Consider the following 18,554-nt stretch of genomic DNA (forward strand, 5'->3'; position numbering starts at 1 on the left):
CAAGTCCGCCCGACTGGCCCGCGGAAGCCCGGAGGTCAGCCCGGGGCCGGCTGCAGCGGTGGCCGCAGGGAACCAAGATGGCCCTGCGCGGGGCCGGGCGGCGGCGGGACCGAGCGAGGGAGCGGGCTGAGGGCCGAGGGCCGAGGGCGGAGGGCGCGGGCAGGGACGCCGCCGCCGCCTACCTGGGCGCCCCGGGAGCCGAGCCGAGCCGAGCCGAGCCAGGCCCCGCCGCCCCCGCCGCCCGAGCCCGTGTCCGGGGCGGCGGGAGGGGCGCCCCGCCAGGTAAGCCGCCGCCGCGCGGGGCGCTCCCGCCAGGTGGGCCGGGGACCGCGGGGGCGGCGGGCAGGCCCAGGGCCGAGCTCGGGCGGAGGCCGCGGCCGCCGGGGCCTGCGCGAGCCCCAGCCGGGTCCTGGCCGAGCCGAAGCGGCAGGCCCGGCGCGGGAAGCCGTGGGGGCTGGCGGGCGGGGAGGCCGGCGCGGCGACTCCCCCCGGGGCTGCCCCTGCGGGGTCGGGGGGCGTCCGCGCGGGACGTCAGGCCGCGCCGCCGCCGCCGGCCGCGCCGGGGGAGCCGGGGTCTCGGCGCGGCCGCGCTCCTTACCCTGCATGCTGCTGACGGCCGGGTGGCCCGGCGCCGGGGACCCCAGGGGGCCCGGGGAGCCGCTGCCGCTGCCGCCCCCGGAGCCGCCGCCGCCGCTCGGGCTCGGAGCCGCCATTGTTGGGAGTGAGGAGCCGAGCGGCGCCGCGGCGGCTGCAATGCAGCAAGCTCGGCCTCTTCTCGGCGAGGGGCGCGGCCTCCGCCTTGGCCCCGCCCCCGCCCGCTGAGGCCACGCCCCTCCCGCACGACCGGGCTGACGCGGAGCCGCGCCAGATGCGGAGCCCTGGAACCGCCCAGGTCGCGGGTGCGACCCGCAAGGGGAGGCGGGCGGGCAGAAGTTCTGCATCCCGGCTGCGAGACCTAAAGCCATTTGTGAATAAGAAGTGTGTGTGCATTTGGGGGAATAAGAGGGTACCTAGCTTGCATCATTCCCACAGTGGTCTGTGACCCCAGGAGTTTAAGAACCCACTTGTTAGATTTCAGAACCCAAAATCAGAATGGTAAAGCTGAAAGGGACCCCGGGGGGAGGGGGGCACCCCAGGAGTCATGCTGCTTGTCTAAGCGATTACAGGGACCTTCCGTAGGGGAGTTGGTTCTACCTCTGGTTCCATCTGAAGCTCCTGTTAAGCCATACCTAGCACCCCCACCCCCTCTTTGCCTTTTGGGAGACGGGGTTCCCAAACGCATCACTCCCAAAACTACTGAATCAGAATCTACAATTTAATAATATCCCCAGGTAATATACATATATATCAGGATCTCCTTCTCCAACCTCCTTCCACCCAGACATTTCCTGTGCTCGGACTTCCTCATAGCACGTTGGAAATGTGTCCTCAATCAAAAGAGCCCGCTTTCTTGTTCAAAACCCAACCTCAGCCATCAGCTTCATTGCTCACATGCTGGCAGCGGCTACAGATAGAAGCAAAAAAGACAAATTGAAGGCGAGAGTAGGTAGGTGTCCTTAAGTGGAGAGCCTTTACATTCTCACCTGCCACTCTCCTCAGAGGGTTTGGCTGACTGAACAACATTTCCAAATCCAAGTCATTATAAAAGTGGCCAAATCCCCATCTAAGGAGTCAGTAGCCCACCTTGCTTTTGTTGGTTCTGGGGTTAGAATCCTAAATGTGGACTCCTTCAAGGGGAGATTTTCCCAGAACCAGAAAGGGAAGTTTCCCATTCAGACTGTTCAGCATAGAGTACAGACTAAATTTTCTATCTTCATCGTCTGCCTGGTGCTGATAGAAGAGACATAACAAACGACAAAAGATATGGAGAACCTTAGCTCCCTACTAGTCTCCCCTGTTGGTAAAGATGGGCAGATGGCTTTCTTTTCTTTGGGGTTTCCTTTTTAGTGCCTGGAGGAGCTACCATCAGTAATCAAATGAAATTCTTCTTTTAAAACATCAACACAGCTTGCCAAAAATTAGAAAAGATGGATGCAGAAAAATAGAGTTACACACACCTTGCATTTCCACACTTTGGCATCCTGGTAAAAGGCATCAGGAGCCCCTTAGTTTGCTCCTCAAATGCAGGAGCCTGTCATCGCTGAGCTCCAGTTGCAGGATACCCAGATGCCAAATAGTTCAATCTGAACAATTTTCTGACACTTTATTCCAGTACCTGCCAGTAGGGTTCCCAATCAGTTCCTGTTGTCTAAATGTCACTGTTGTGTGTGTTCTCATGTCTTATTTTTGATCCCAAATCCAACTCCATTCTTTGATATGGACAATTGACATATTCACAGTTTATGTAAAGTGCTACAAGCCCCCTTTCTGCAGTATATGTATTTCTTTAATAGAAACTTACTAATTCTTTACTAGAAATCCTAGAGGCAATAGTACAGATTAGGCAACTACCAGAAAAACATTTTCTTAAACGTATAGTTTTCCACTATGTAAAGGTTACACTTAAGTTTGTTCAAACAGAATTTAATAAAGTAAGAAAAACCCAATATAGTTAAATAAACTTAAATAAGAAAAAAATATATAACAGATAAACTTAAGGAAAGCATTCAACCTAGGACATTCATTCAGGAAAATTAAAAGAGTGATAAATAATTAATTTGGATTTTTTTATTTAGTAATACCTAATGCTGGGTTTGTGACAAAACCCAGTTCGGCTGGAGTAGCTCAGTAGTTGAGTGTTCACCTATGAACCAGGAGGTCATGGTTCGATTCCCAGTCAGGGCACATGCCTGGGTTGCAGACTCAATCCTCAGTAGGGAGCTTGAAAGAGGCAGCCAATCAATGATTCTCCCTCATCACTGATGTTTCTATCACCCTCTTCCTCACCCTTCTTTTCTGAAATCAATAAAAATAAACATATATATATATATATATATATATATATATATATACACTTTAAAAAAACAACTGATGTTTGCATTGTAAACTGCTGGATAAAAGTCAGGAAAAAGAACCATCAATAAGGTCTGCATTTGGGCAAAATAAGAAAGGACCTTGATTTGTTCAAACTGATAAAGTTATGAGATTTTTTACATTTTCATATTTTTGCTTTGCTCATTTTTCTTATGATTTTATGAAGTTTTTTTTTCCTTTAAGTATTGTATGGTTTGTTATAGACTGAACTGTATTCCCCAAATATTTGTATGTGGACATCCTAACTCCCAATACCTCAGAAAGTTCTTATATTTGGAAATAAGGCCTTTAAAGAGATAATTGAGGTAAAATGAGCTCATATGAATAGACCTCATTCTAATAAGACTAATGTTCTTGTAAGAAGACTGAAACACAGACAAACACACAGAGGGAAGACTGTGTGTGTGTGAGGACCCAGGGAAAAGAAGCCATCTACAAAGAGAAAGGCCTCAGAAGATACCAGCCCCATCAACACCTTTACCCCAGACTTCCAGCCTTCAGATCTGTGAGAAGATGAATTTCTGTTGTTTAACCCAGTCTGTGGTACTTTGTTTTGGCAGCCTTACCTAATTCACAAATGGTTCAAAAAAAAATGAATGGCATAAAAGAACTATAGCCTTTTTAATAATACTAATAGCAATTGGCATAATCTTTGGGGAGAAGGAAAGGCAATTAGGTAATGTGAATCAGTAACCAGCAAATTCACATTTATAAGAGCTCCTTAGGAAAATCCCCAAATGAGCTTAAAATTTTTGGCTCTGTCATGTAGTTACTTTCCTTCCCACTAGACTCTAGTGACTAGAGGATAGGAATGACAGGTTAAGACCATTGACATGAGTAATTGATGGCAAGATCAGTGTCCTGCCCTGACAGAGGATGGAGAGAGAGTAACATCTGTATTTCCCCTCAGAGCACCTCTGTTTAGAAATCTAGCTTGCTGGTTCTTTTTGATACATCTGTCTCAGAAGTTAGATTAAGAAGACATTTTTCTTTTTTTTAATATTTTTTTATTGATTTCAGAGAGTGAGTGAGAGAGAGAGAGAGAGAAAACATTGCCAAAACTGGTTTGGCTCGGTGGATAGAGCATCGGCCTGCAGATTGAAAGGTCCTGGGTTCAATTCCGGTCAAGGGCATGTACCTTGGTTTCGGGCACATCCCCAGTAGGAGTTGTGCAGGAGGCAGCTGTTCGATATTCCTTTCTCATCGATATTTCTAACTTTATATCTCTCTCCCTTCCTTTCTGTAAAAAATCAATAAAATATATTAAAAACAAGCAAACAAACAAAAAAACCATAAATGATGAGAGAGAATCCTGCATGCCCCCTATTGGGAATCGAGCCTGCAGCCCATACATGTGCCTTTGACAGGAATAGAACCCAGAACCTTTAGTCCCCAGGCCAATGCTCTGTCCACTGAGCCAAACAGGCTAAGGCAAGAAAACATTTTTCGATTCATGTTCCAAATAAATTAAAAGTAAGTTTACAACTGGATTTCACCTTATGATCCCAATTTCAGCCTCTGAGAAGATAATAAGGGTCAGACACTTCTATTTGGCTGGAACAATCATCAGGTATTCCCTGTAAGTGTTCAGCAGTGGGCTTTGAGCACAATCCATCTTCTGTCCACTCCCAAATCACTGAGGGTTCAAGACCAGGCCATGCAATGACTGATTTTGCCTTTCTAGCCAGAGGTCTACACACTGGGCAGGTTTCTGGAAATTGGTTGAACATTGTATTTAATTGAAAATAAAGGGCAGGTAGGAAGTTTGACTGGCTTAAGCTATGATTTTCATCTGTTAAAACTATGCCTACAGCCTGTCCTCATATTTTGTATTCTGTTTGTTTATTCTCACTAATTTTTTAAAGGCACTGAATTGGAAAAAAGAAAACAATGGGCATGTCTTCGGCAGGGGGAAGAGGAAATTCAGCATGATTGACTGGAAAGGGGCAGGAATGCTCTTTCAAAAGTAATGATTATTCTCTACACCTTGATAGGAGTTTTGGTTACACAAATGTATGCACTTATCAAGTGCAGCAAATAATTCTGGGGTTTGTCTACTTCAATGTATGTAAATTATACCTTGGGGGGGAAAAAACAATAAATAAACATTGAATTCTAGTTAATAGCATAGATGCTAAAGTATTCAAGAGGACATGTACTGCTATCTGCAATTTAACTTGAAATATGTCAATAACAAGATGGATGAATGAAAGCAAAGTGGGATAAGTTGGTGGACAGATATGTGCCAAAATCAGCAAAATGAAATGTTAATGGTAAAACCTAGGTGGTGGGCTGGCTGATGTTAAGTACAATTTTTTCAACTGTATGTTTGAATATTAGGTGGAAATGAAAAACAATTTAAAATCTAAAAATCACACAAAAATTAAACATATTGTTAAATTATATTGCCCCCTAGAGCTAAGCCTACAAACCAAATAATAAAATCTCTGCTGACTAAATATTAATTTGTCTAACTAATTTGTCTAATTGGATAGTTTTCTTATAAAAATCAGGATATATTGAAATTCCTCATCAAAAAGAAAGGAATCAGTCTTAGCCAGTTTGGTTCAGTGGATAGAGCATCAGCCTGCGGACTGAAGGGTCCTGGGTTGGATTCCGATCAAGGGCATGTACTGGTTACTGCTTTGCCCCCTGACCCTGGTCGGAGCACATGTGGGAGGCAACCAATCTATGTCTCCTTCCCTTTCTTTCCACTCTCTCTAAAAATCAATGGAAAAAAAATATCCTCAAGTGAGGATTAACAACTACAAAAACAACAACAACCACAACAGCAACAGCAACAAAGGAATCAGCCTGGCCTGACCAGAGTGGCTCAGTGGTTGAGTGTGGATCTATGAACCAAGAGGAAACTGTTCAGTTCCAGGGCAGGGCACATGCCCAGGTTGCGGGCTCAATTCCCAGTGTGGGGGGTGCAAGAGACAGCTGATCAATGACTCTTTCTCATCATTGATGTTTCTATCTCTCTCTTCCTTTCCCTCCCTCTCTGAAATCAATAAAAAATATTTTTAAAAAATAATAAAAGAAAGAAATCATCTCAGGTACAGCCATACAGGGTCCTCGTGTGTGAAGACATAGGTCGCTGTGGGCTTGCATGAGGCCATACAAGCATCTCTGACTAACTCAATATTTTAGAATTTAATAACTACTTGAGGGAAGATAATAGTTTGGTTTTTGGTTTTGTTTTTGAGATTAAGTAAAAGTATCTGGTTTGAATTTAATAACATTTTTTTTTTGTTTCATTGGGTTTTTTTCTAAAGTTATATTGAGCTATATGTAATTCATATATCATATAATGAAGTGTACAATTCAGTGAGTTTTAGTATATTCATGGAATAGCACACAACCCTCATGATAAACAAATTTAAAATATTTTCATCACTCCTCCCAAAGAAACTTCAAACCATTTGTAGTTGTTTTTTATTGGCCCCCAACCTCCCTCACTCCAGCTTTAGGCAATCACTAATCTGCTTCATGTCCCCATTGATTTGCCTATTCTAGAAATTTCATATAAATTAAATCATACATGACCTTTTCTATCTGATTTCTTTCACTGAGGTTAACATTTTTATGGCTCATCCATATTGATAGCCTGTATTGGTATTTCATTCCTTTTCATAGCTGGCTAATATTCCATTGTATGAATATGCCACCTTTCTTTTGTACTGCCACTGATGGAAATTTTGAGTTGTTTCTACCTTTTGACTATTTTGAACAATGCTGCTATGAACATTTGTGTACAAGTTTTTGTATGGAAATACGTTTTCTAATCTTTTATGTACATAACTCAGAATGGAATTGCTGGATCATATGGTAACTTTATGTTTAACCACTTGAGGAACTGCCAGACTTGCTGAACCATTCAATTTACATTCCCACCAGCAGTGTATAAGTGTTCCAGTTACTCCACATATTAGTCAACACTTACTATAATCTACCTATTTTACCATAGCTACACAACTGAATAGCATTGTGTTTTAAGGTTCACCTACAGTATCTACTGAACTGGACATTGGTGGAGATGGTATATTTTATAAACTAAAAATGAAACATATGTTCATTTCAAAAGGAGATATCACAAGATAAATTCTGTGACCATACATCAGTCACTTTTGGTACAATCAGACATCAAATTCTATTAATCACAGCTTGAAAAAGTTGTGCTCTTTTATAAGAGCTACACGCAGTTTTTGGATTGCTCTAATGATCCAAAATGGGTACCTAAACTCTTATTAGAGAACCAAGATGGCAGCATAGGTATTCGCCACCTCCCACAACCCACATCAAAATTACCACTAAAATACAGAACAACTATCATTCAGGACTGCCTGAAATCTGGCTGAAGGGAAGTCCTACAACTAGAGAAGTAAAGAAGAAAGTACATTGAGACTAGGAAGAGGGTGGAGGCTCAGAACAGCATTTTTTAATTGGGAGGGATATCTCCATGGCAGAGGCCTCCCATAAGAAGCAAGAGGTCCAAGCCTCAAACCAGACCTCCAGCCCAAGGTTCCAGAGCTGGAAAGAGAAGTCTCCGTAACTTTGGGCTGTAAAAACCATCAGGGACTATAGCTGAATGATACTGAGGTTACTGGAGACCCAAGCAGTTCCTTTTAAAGGGCTGGCACATGGCTTACATGGCCCTCTCCCTCTGACCTCCAGCTTTGGGGGATCCAGGTACAAACAGGAAGGAAATGGGTTATCTGGCATCAAGATGAAACTCGGGGGGCGGCCTTCTCCCATATGGGAGTGCTCATCAGGATCATTGTCCCTGTGCTGGGATCTTCCCATCAGAGAGCTGACTGGCAGTCATATCTGAGTTTCCATCAGTGTGGCCCACGCTGTTCATTCTTCCCTGGTGATTCTTTGAGATCCCACCCCATTCAGTTTACAATCCCACCCAAGTTGTGGGCAGTAACTTTTTCATATGAATGGCCTAACCTGGCTCAGGCTTTAGGCTTGCTAAAATCTCTCAAGCAGCATCTGGCAACAGTGACCCCAAATCTATCAATAAACAGCCCGAGACTCAGCATTAGCACCAGCTTCCCTTCTTTACACCTGGGTGCTTGTTCTTGCCCGGGCACTTACAAATCCAATACAAGTAGTAGCCATCTGCAGATTTTTCTGTAGCTCCTGCTGGATGACCCCAGGCAGTTGTTGCCTTTGCACCTCCTGGGAGACCCCAGAGACAGTACACCCAATGGACAACTTCAGATCATACCAGATTACAACTCTACACATCCACAAGCAACACACTCAAGGGGCAGACTCAATGAACACCAAAGCTCACTAAAGCAAGCCTTGCTCCATAGGTGTGTCTCCTGCACAGCAGCACTTCCAATATAGTCACATCTGGTCCTCACAGCCAATTAGCCTGGAGATCAACTCCTCCCAGTGACCAATAGCAATTAAGGCTCAACTACAACAAGGCTGTGCACACAGCCCACACACGTAGAGTGCCCAGCTCAGGTGACTGTGGAGGCTGAGCCACTGGACCCTGCAGGACCCCTTCTACACAAGGCCACTCTACCAATTCCAAGAGAAAATAGTAGCTCTACCTAATACATAGAAATAAACACAAGGAAGCAGCCAAAAGATGGGGACAAAGAAACATGTCACAAATGAAAGAAATGTAACCAAGCTAACTACTAGATACAGAGTTCAAAATCATGGTTATAGGGTTACTCAAGGATCTTAATGAAACCTTCAAGGGACTTACAGAGAGCTTCAAGGGACTTAGTGAGATTTTCAAGGATCTTTGTGAGAAGAACAAAGTCGTGAAAAAGAGCCAGTCAGAAATTATGCATACAGTAATTGAAATAAAGAATAATTACAGTAGAATAGAGGATTATAAGAATCAAATCAATGATCTAGAACATGAGGAAGAAAAACTAAACAAAACAAATAAACAAACAAAAAAAAAACCAAAAAAATACCCAATCAGAAGAGCAAAAAGAAAAACAAACAAAAAATATGACCATAGTGTAAGGAGCTTCTGGGACAACTTCAAGCATACCAACATTTGCATTATGGTAGTACCAGAAGGAGAAGAAAGAGAGCAAAATATTGAAAACCTATTTAAAGAAATAATGTCAGAAAGTTTCCCCTATCTGGTGAAAGAAATGGACTAACAAGTTCCAAGCAAGACAAACCCAAAGAGGCCCAAATTAAGACACATCATAATTAAAATGCCAAGACAGAGAATCTTAAAAGCAGCAAGCGAAAAGTATCGGGTCTAGTAATAATTAATGCCGTTTTTAAACATTCGTTTAAAATCTTGCTTGGCGTTGACTTGTATTGACATAACCTTCAAACACGTGGTATCTACAGAAAGTGTGAAGTGCAATTAACAAGTTTTGCTTGAAAAAGTTTGTGTTTGGTTTGGTTTTTGTTGCCAAACTAGGGTTAAGAAGATGGCGGATGAAGAGCATATTCGGCACTGCATGCTTTACGAGTTCCAATTAGGAAGAAAAGCAAGTGAGGCTGCAAAAAACATCTGTAGTGCTCTTGGTCAAGATGCAGTTAGCGCCAGAAAATGCCAGCGTTGGTATGAGAAATTTCGCAAGGGAAATTTTTCGTTAGATGACAACAGTGGTCGAGGCCGTGTGTCCAATTTTGATCAAGAAGCTCTTCAAGCTCTTTTGGTGCAAAATCCTCAAATTACCCAACAAGAGCTTGCGACAACTTTAAATTGTTCACAAAAAACAATTTCCAATCAATTGTGTGCACTTGGCAAAGTCCAAAAGTTTGGAAAATGGGTTCCTCATGAGTTGACCGACAACAACCGTAATCAAAGAGTCACAATTTGCAGTTTACTCCTCTCTCGTCAAAACAGTTTGCTGTTTTTAGAGCAAATTGTTACCGGAGATGAAGAATGGGTGCTGTATGTTAATTTGAAAAGGCGGCCTCAATGGTTGGACAAAAATGAGGCTCCGCAGCCCACGCCAAAACCTGACTTGCATGCGAAAAAAGTGATGTGTGTTTGGTGGAATTTTAAAGGAATTCTTCATTATGAACTTTTACCATCTACCCAAACCATTACAAGTGCAGTGTATAGTGCCCAATTGGAAAGGTTAGCCCAAGCTTTAAGAGAAAAAGAACCCGCGCTGATTAATCGGAAGGGCGTAATTCTTCACCACGATAACGCACGACCGCATACTGCAAGAATCACTGCTGAAAAACTGCGCCAGTTGGAATGGGAAGTTCTCCCTCAACCTGCATATTCTCCTGATATTGCCTCTTCCGATTACCATTTGTTTCGTTCTTTGCAAAACTTTCTTCTTGGAAAAAAATTTAATAATGAAGAATGCCTCAAAAATGCATTGACCGAATTTTTTGCATCAAAATCACAAGAATTTTACAACAGAGGGATTAAAATGCTTCCTGAGCATTGGGCACAAGTAGTAGAAAACAACGGCAACTATATTGTTGATTAAATTTTGTTGTATTGTTTAAATAAATTCGATTTTAAAAAGTATTAGAAAACGACATTAATTGTTACTAGACCTAATAGTTAGTTACCTACAAGGGAGGGCCCATATGATTGTCAGCTAATTTCTCAACAGAAACTTTGCAGGCCAGAAGGGAGTGATGGCAGGCAGAAGTGGTTAGGGGCAATTGAAGTCTAACAACTACCCTGCCAACCTGTTTGCCCCCAACTTCCTTCCTATGCTGGCCTGGTCACCCCTAACTGCCCTCCCCTGTAGGATTGATTGCCTCCAACTTCCCTTCCCTGCAGACCTGATCCCTCTCAACTGCCCTCCCCTGCTGGCCATCTTGTTTTGGCCATCTTGTGTCCACATGGGGGCAGGATCTTTGACCACATGGGGGCAGCCATATTGTGTGTTGGAGTGATGGTCAATCTGCGTATTACTCTTTTATTAGGTAGGATAGAGGCCTGGTGCACTAGTGGGGGCCTGCTGGTTTGCCCTGAAGGGTGTACCAGATCAAGGTGGGGTTTCCCTTGGAGCATGAGGTGGCCTGAGCGAGGGGCCTGTGGTGGTTTGCAGGCCAGCCATGTCCCCTAGCGACCTAAGCAGAGGCTCTGGTATCTGGGATTTATTTACCTTCTACAATTGAAACTTTGTAGCCTGGAGCAGAGCCAAGTCTCCTGCTCCCTCCATGGCTGCCACCATTTCTGTTTGGATTTGTTTACCTTCTATAATTGAAACTTTATAGCCTTGAGTGGAGGCCTAGGCAAGGGCAGGTGGAAAGCTTGCTTCCTCCATTGCAGGGGAAACCAAGCCACCCTCCTGCTTTCTGTGGCTGTAGCCATCTTGGTTAGGTTTATTTGCATACTCGCTCTGATTGGCTGGTGGGCGTGGCTGGTGGGCGTGGCTTGTGCATGTAACAGAGTTATGGTGAATTTACATATTACTCTTTTATTAGATAGGATAACTAAAATTTTGTAAAGAACTAGAATTTTACACTTCCTATTGCCTTTGTTTACCTTTGCTTTCCCATAGATCATCTCCATCTTTCCCTTCCTTTATATTTTCCTTTAAAAAAAGAGACTGTCTTTCTGTTTCTCTCTAAATTATGGTATATCAGCCCCTGCATTATGGGCATTTTTGTCTTCAGTGCTTTGTTGTGGGTGCACTATGGGTTTTGTTCATCACAGGAGGTTTAACACCATCTCTGCTTCCACCCAGTGGCTGCCCAGAGCACCAACATCCCTGCCCCCAGGCATGACCATCTAAAATGTCTTCAGCCTAGCCAATGTGGCTCAGTGGTTGAGCATAGACCTATGAACCAGGAGGTCATGGTTTGATTCCCAGTCAGGGCACATGCCTGAGCTCGATTCCCAGTAGGAGGCATGCAGGAGGCAACCCATCAATGATTATCTCTCATCATTTTAAAATTTTAATATTTTCATAATAAACATAATTTTAATCACTAAGTTCTTCCTCGTCACTGATATATGTGCTTTTCTTTATCCTTGGGAGCTTTGAATCATTAGAGATTGAGGCATCCCCTGAAGTGGGTTTTCATTTTTTATTTTTTAAATCATATATGAGCATTTATTCTGATGCTGCCAGCAGTATGGGAGAGCAACAGGTCACCCACAAAAATTTGCTCTGCCACCCCCATCAGCCAGATGCTTATATAGGGTAGGACAAGGATTACATGGGAAGTAGGCACACAGGCATGGGGAAGTGGGAGGCTGGAGTCCATTTTTTTTGTTCTTCAGTTTGGCTTGCTGGAAAGCTATGGCCTGACTGAGGCTGTGAAGAGCAAGATCTTCTCCTTCACCTTCACTCTCTTCTACTTCTTCAATTTCTTCTGCTTCAGGAATTTTATTTTTTTCTCTCTCTCTCTTCTTTTTCTCTGGAGGTTCACATTCTCCAAGCGTATTTTTAGGACAGCCATTAACTTAAGTGTCCACTTTCCCCACATTCATAGTCCTTAGATTTATCAAAGTCTTTTTGTCTTCTGATGAACTCAACTGCTCTTCCATGGTTAACAGTAATGCTTGCTTTTATTACTAACAAATAACTGTTGTCTATGTCCCTGGTACAATCTTGTGCAGCCTTTATCCAAAAAGAAAATAAATGCAACACCTTTACTCTTTCTAGTATCTTTTTTTAAAAATATTTTTTTATTGATTTTTTTTACAGAGAGGAAGAGAGAGGGATAGAGAGTTAGAAATATCGATGAGAGAGAATCATCTATTGTATAAGCTGCCTCTTGCACACCCCCTACTGGGGATGTGTCCGCAACCAAGGTACATGCCCTTGACCGGAATCGAACCCAGGACCTTTCAGTCCTCAGGCCGACGCTCTATCCACTGAGCCAAACCGGTTTCGGCTCTTTCTGGTATCTTTATCTTTCATTATAGTAACCTGTACAACTGTGCCATACTTGGAAAATACCCGGTATAAGTCATTGCTGGCCAGGGAAAAGGGCAAGTTTTATGCATACACTGAGCATTTTTTTTAAATATATATTTTATTGATTTTTTACAGAGAGGAAGAGAGAGTCAGAAACATCGATGAGAGAGAATCATCGATCAGCTGCCTCCTGCACACCCTCCACTGGAGATGTGCCCGCAACCAAGGTACATGCCCTTGACCGGAATCGAACCCAGGACCTTTCAGTCCTCAGGCCGACGCTCTATCCACTGAGCCAAACCGGTCTCGGCTACACTGAGCTTTTACTCTGGGCCAACCCACCACTCATTTCTTCAGGTGGGGCAGCCCGGCTATCAGAAGAGCGTGAGGCTTGGGCTCAGTGGGGTTCAACCCCGACGGTATTGTCCTTGGCATCATCGCATCATCCCAGGGACTAGGAAGGTTTCAGGGACTGGGGAGGTTCTGGTACCCCAGACAAGAAGGCAGCTGCTGCACAGCCTCTTCCTGGCTCTCACTAGATCCCAGCGCTGGTCAGACAGGCGCCTTTTCTATCATTGATGTTTCTCTCTCTCCTTCTCCTCTCCCTTCTTCTCTGAAATCAATTAAAAAAAAAAAAAAAGACTTCACTTACTGTTACTTGGAGCAAGATCGCCCCTCATTGAGAAACACTGACCCAAATTTTCCTTAATATGGATTTGAAGTATATTTTCTTAATTTATTACTTTCATTAAGTGGAAGTTTATCAATCCACTTCTTTTTTCCCCCTTTTTTTAAAGAATAGTGTGTGGATTTTGAGATAGAGAGGAAGGGAGAGGGGGACAGAAACATCAGTGGGAGGGTGAGACATCAGTCAGCTGCCTTCTGCACGCCCCCAACCAGGGATCCAGCCGGCAAATCAGGCGTGTGCCCTTGACTTGGAATCAAATTGGCAACTTCCTGGTGGCACCTGGCAAGCCTAACCAGCTGAGTGACACCGGCCAGGGCTCAACCCACCTCCTGCATTCAGAGAATGACATTAAACATGTTGTCACTATTATAAAACCTAAATGAAGTTACTTTTTACTTTTTTTTTATAACTCACTATTCTTTTTTATGGGTTGGTCACACTTTATAGAAAAAAAAAAGATTTAATATTCATAGCCTGAATAAAACTAAACAAGCTGATTATAAAATTCATATTAAAATAAATAAACCAAAAGAGTCCTCCTCTCCCCAAAAAACTTAAAGATAAAGAGATACAGCTCTACCACATATTAAAATATTTTAAATTTATAATAATTAACATTATGGAACTGGCCAATGAAAGGACTACGGTAATTAGAAATGCATTTTTGTGCAACTTGGTAGAGCACAATTTAGTAATGGCTATTTACATTACAAAAGTATATGCCCTTTAATCCAGAATTTATACTTCTAAAAGTTTATTCCTACAGATATTCTTAAGTGTTTGCAAAATGAGACATGTAGAGGTTCTTGCAGATAGCATTTTTAGCAAAATAGTAAATCAACCTAAATGGCCTTTAGTAGGAGAATGATTAAATGAATACAGAGGAAGCAGTACTATGAAGCTGTGAAAATGAGGACACTCTTTAGGTAGCGATGTGGAATGATTGCCAATATGTATAGTTAGTGAAAAAAGCCAGATGAAAACACCAATCTTAGTATATTACTATTACAATTAAGAGGGTAAATATATTTAATACACATACACTTGTTTAAAATATATTTGGAAGAATATCCCCCAAAACTAAAAATACTAATTGTCCCAAGGTAGCAAAACTGGATGACTGGGCAACAGGATTGGGAAAAAGTCCTTTCATTATATAGTCTTTGGTCGCTTATGAATTGTGAACATTGTGAAGGTAATAGCTAATGAAAATTAATATGTAGCTAAATCAGGAGTAATGCTGTCCTATTGTTGTTGCAATGAGCAGTCTTATAAACAATTATAAAATGTTTATTACCACATATTTATATTCTTTTAGACAGTTTTATTTTAAAATGTCTCAAAACCAAATTATTATTATTATTATTATTTTAATATATTTTATTGATCTCTTACAGAGAGGAAGGGAGAGGGATAGAGAGCTAGAAACACTGATGAGAGAGAAACATCGACCAGCTGCCTCCTGCACACCCCCCACCGGGGATGTGTTCTCAACCAATGTACATGCCCTTGACCACAATCAAACCTTTCAGTCCACAGGCTGACGCTCTATCCCACATGTGTCAAACACAAGGCCCGCGGGCCAAATCCGTCCCGCCAGGCCTTGCAATGTGGCCCGCACCACGCTGTCATCACTGCACTCTGCTGCGTTTCCATCACAATGACAGTTTATGACTGTTCAGTAAACCATTCGGCCCGCGATTTAGGCTGGATTTTAGATTTTGGCCCCTTCTCTGATTGAGTTCGACACCCCTACTCTATCCACTGAGCCAAACCAGTTTCGGCTATTTTTTTTTTAATAGTATGGTTTTATTGTTTTTTAGAGAGAGATAGAAACATCAATGAGAGAGAAACATCATCAATTAGCTGCTTCCTGAATGCACCCCTACTGGGGATGGAGCCCGCAAACCGGGCTTGTGCTCTGAGGGGGAATCCAATGGTGACTCTTTGGTTTCTGGGTCAACACTCAACCCGCTGAGCTGCACCAGCTGGACAAATACCAAAATATTTTTTAAATGGCTGTTTTATAAAAAGATATGCCTTTTCCTTATAAATATATTCTCTTTTACTTACACAAAATGATTTCTCCCCTTTATTAAACCGGGAAATGAATGCACCAAGTTTCTATTTCTGCTCAGATTCTTCTTGAATAGCAAAGAATTACGAGATACATAGATGATTAATCCTGTAAGAATCGAATTAGTAAACATTTGTTACTAGATTAACAGAGTAAAATTCATTGGTAGAACTGTTTTACTTCAAAGTCTTCATTGGCTCTCCTAGGACTGAGAATAAAGTCCTGTTAGGTGGCCCTCCCATCGCTCTGTCTCTTCTATCCTGTTCACCAGAGGTGCTGCTGTGGTGCTTTTACCTACTGTGGTCCATTGTGTCTTATTGGAGCCAGGCCACACGTGACATCCTTGTAGTCATTTCTAAGCTACCCGCTCCTGAGATTACACACACAAGCCTTAGTTTAGCTAGCTTTTCTACCCTCTTATAAGTCTGTGTGTTAGAATTCAGGAACGTATTTTTAGATAGTTTGGTGGAGCTGAGTGGTGTTCAGGAAGCAGAGTTAAGGACTTTTTTTTGTTCCTTTCCCCTCTCAACCCTGCAAAGGGCAAGGAGCTAGGGGATCTTTAAAGAGCCCGTGTATGACGAAAAGATGGGTGGAATCAGATTAGGGAAGACCATCGGATCCCTGCAGCAGCCTAAAGAGGAGTCACGTCATTGTTTGCGGATGTCCCAATTATGCAATTTGGAGTAAAAGGAATGTGTTTGCAAGGCTGTCGTCCCAGAGCCTCGGGTGCTGCGGGTGGTTCTGGCAGCAGACCTATAGAGACACACAAGCCACATAAAAGGTTTTCTACACCAGTCGTGTCACTGCCGGTCTGTATGCTTTCAGGTGTTTGGTGGAAACCTGAGATCATTCATGTACTCTTCATGGAGAAAGAAGTCCAGATCCCAGTTTACAGGTGAGTGTAACCCTGAAAGCGTGTCTCCCTCTCCCAGTTACCACCCCCACCCCCCACTGGACAGCAGCTAAGCTCTATACAGCTCTCATGCTCCTAGGTGAAGAATTTCCCAGGGCAGTCACAGTTTCCAATGCTATGGTTCCAAGTTTGAACCATGAGATCTGAGCTTTGGTTCTGGAAATACAGTAACAGTACACCTAAATAATTGACCTTGGCCAATTCCTTAGTATTTCTTAGTAGTTCCCCCCAAAATGGGAATATTGAGGAATTGAATGTTTTTATTTATTTTTATTTAAAAAAAATATATTTTATTGATTTTCCACAGAGGAAGGGAGAGGAATAGAGAGCTAGAAACATCGATGAGAGAGAAACATTGAACAGCTGCCTCCTGTACACCCTCTACCGGGGATGTGCCCGCAACCAAGGTACATGCCCTTGACCGAAATCAAACTGGGACCCTTCAGTCCACAGACCAACGCTCTATCCACTGAGCCAAACCGGTTTCGGCAAGGAATTGAATGTTTTTAGATGCCTAGGTGCCTAGTGGAGGCAACAGACTTATGTAAGCTGTGAGTGTAGTGTGGGATAAAGGCCATGACAGCTCAGGGCTCTGCCCAGTCTGCAGTAGGCAGCCTTGCCTCTTCACCTGAATCCCCCTAAACCCTCTGGCCAGCAAGCCCTGGCATTCCTGATGGGCTCCAAGAGCCAGAATTCAATTTGGGCATCAGGAACCTCTCGTTTCCTTTGCCTTCTAGAGAATATTACTGAGCATTCTTGGTCAAATGCCTTCGGAGGCCAGCTCATAAAGCACTGTAAAATATGTAAAGAAACCTGAATTAAAAGGGGGGAGGGTCAGACTTATGGAGAACAGGAAATTGCATGTACCACAAAAGATGTTCATTTAAAGTGGGAATTTTAAAATATATATATTTTTATTGGTTTCAGAAAGGAAGGGAGAGGGAGAGAGAGACAGAAACATCAATGATGAGAGAGAATCGTTGATCGGCTGCCTCCTGTACGTCCCCCACTAGGGATTGAGCCCACAATCCAGGCATATGTCCTAGACAGAAATTAAACCCCGGACCCTTCAGTCCACAGGCCAACACTCTATCCACTAAGCTAAACGAGCTAGGACCAAAGCCAGGATTTTTAAAGTTGCACTTGCCAAATAAAATAGTCTTCCATTTACCAATGCCTGATTTGGGGTATCCACATCAGCACAAGAAGAAAAGCCCTTGAGTGGAATTCTGCAAGCTTTAACGAATGCATTTCTTGCCTCATTCTTGGTAACCAGTCTCTTCCAAGATGGAGCTTATGTTTGGTGTCTTTGGCTACACGCTGCTGCTTCTGCCCATCTCCGCGGGTGACCCAAATCTCTCTGCAGTGGCTTTCTTCAAGACTTTCTTAAACAGACGATGGCTGCTGGTTCACTTTATTTTCTCTGTCCTTCTAACATCACATGATAAATAGGCTATGTTCTGGAAAAAAATTAAAAGCCTGGTGTCTGGTTAATCTCAGTCCTTTCTCTCTGTGTTCCCCAGTGTTCAGACCCTTTGTGCTCATTAGCAGTGACAGATGAGTCACTGATCTTGCTGTCTTCCCAGGGGAAGGAAAAGCTCACTTCTCTTAATGATCTGGGAGACCTTCAGGAGTCATCACATGGTTCTGGGGCTCCTGTCTGAGGGAGGAAAGTTCAATCTGGAAAACCCAGTGCAGACAGAAGCTCCACGTGGGCGGGTGCCCAGCCATCCCCAGCATCAGACAGCAGGGACAGATGGGGCTTCCCACTGTTCAGTGCTGATGGGATGTTTTGGGAGTCTGGCCATTAACTTGAGATAAATGTCACAGACCCAGCAAGAGCAAAGTCTGGCTATCAAAGCTGGCAGGGTAATCAGCACAGAAAAGGATCCAGCAGCTTAACGTGAAGGAGGCCCATCCTAGCTGGTGTGCCTCAGTGGATAGGGCATCAGCCAGAGGACTCTAGACTCCCCAGGTTCGATTCTGGTCAAGGGCACATGACCAGGTTGTGGGCTTGGTCACCAGTAGAGGGCATGTAGGAGGCATCCAATCAATGAT

The 18,554-nt window shown here is 43.5% G+C and overlaps 1 protein-coding gene and 1 pseudogene across 12 annotated transcripts in view; both read right to left on the reverse strand.

Moving 5' to 3' along the window:
* Positions 1 to 790, reverse strand: part of MAP2K4 (mitogen-activated protein kinase kinase 4) — a 99,695-nt gene extending 98,905 nt beyond the window's left edge. For 5 of the 12 annotated variants that reach the window (XR_004990386.2, XM_045586522.1, XM_036451830.2 and 2 more), the window contains exon 1: positions 599 to 789. Coding sequence is in view for 11 of the 12 variants with exons in the window: in XM_045586522.1 (XP_045442478.1) it covers positions 599 to 713 (115 nt within the window). In the remaining variant the exon portion in view is untranslated. Of the gene's footprint in view, positions 1 to 598 lie in introns of all 12 variants that reach the window. The other 7 variants (XM_036451827.2, XM_036451824.2, XM_036451825.2 and 4 more) reach the window with 3 other exon arrangements.
* Positions 791 to 11,862: 11,072 nt separating this feature from the next.
* On the reverse strand, positions 11,863 to 13,230 carry LOC118726991 (annotated as a pseudogene).
* Between the last annotated feature and the right edge of the window lie 5,324 nt (positions 13,231 to 18,554).

This window comes from Pipistrellus kuhlii, unplaced genomic scaffold, assembly GCF_014108245.1.
Source record: "Pipistrellus kuhlii isolate mPipKuh1 unplaced genomic scaffold, mPipKuh1.p scaffold_m20_p_23, whole genome shotgun sequence".
NCBI classification, from domain to species: Eukaryota; Metazoa; Chordata; class Mammalia; order Chiroptera; family Vespertilionidae; genus Pipistrellus; species Pipistrellus kuhlii.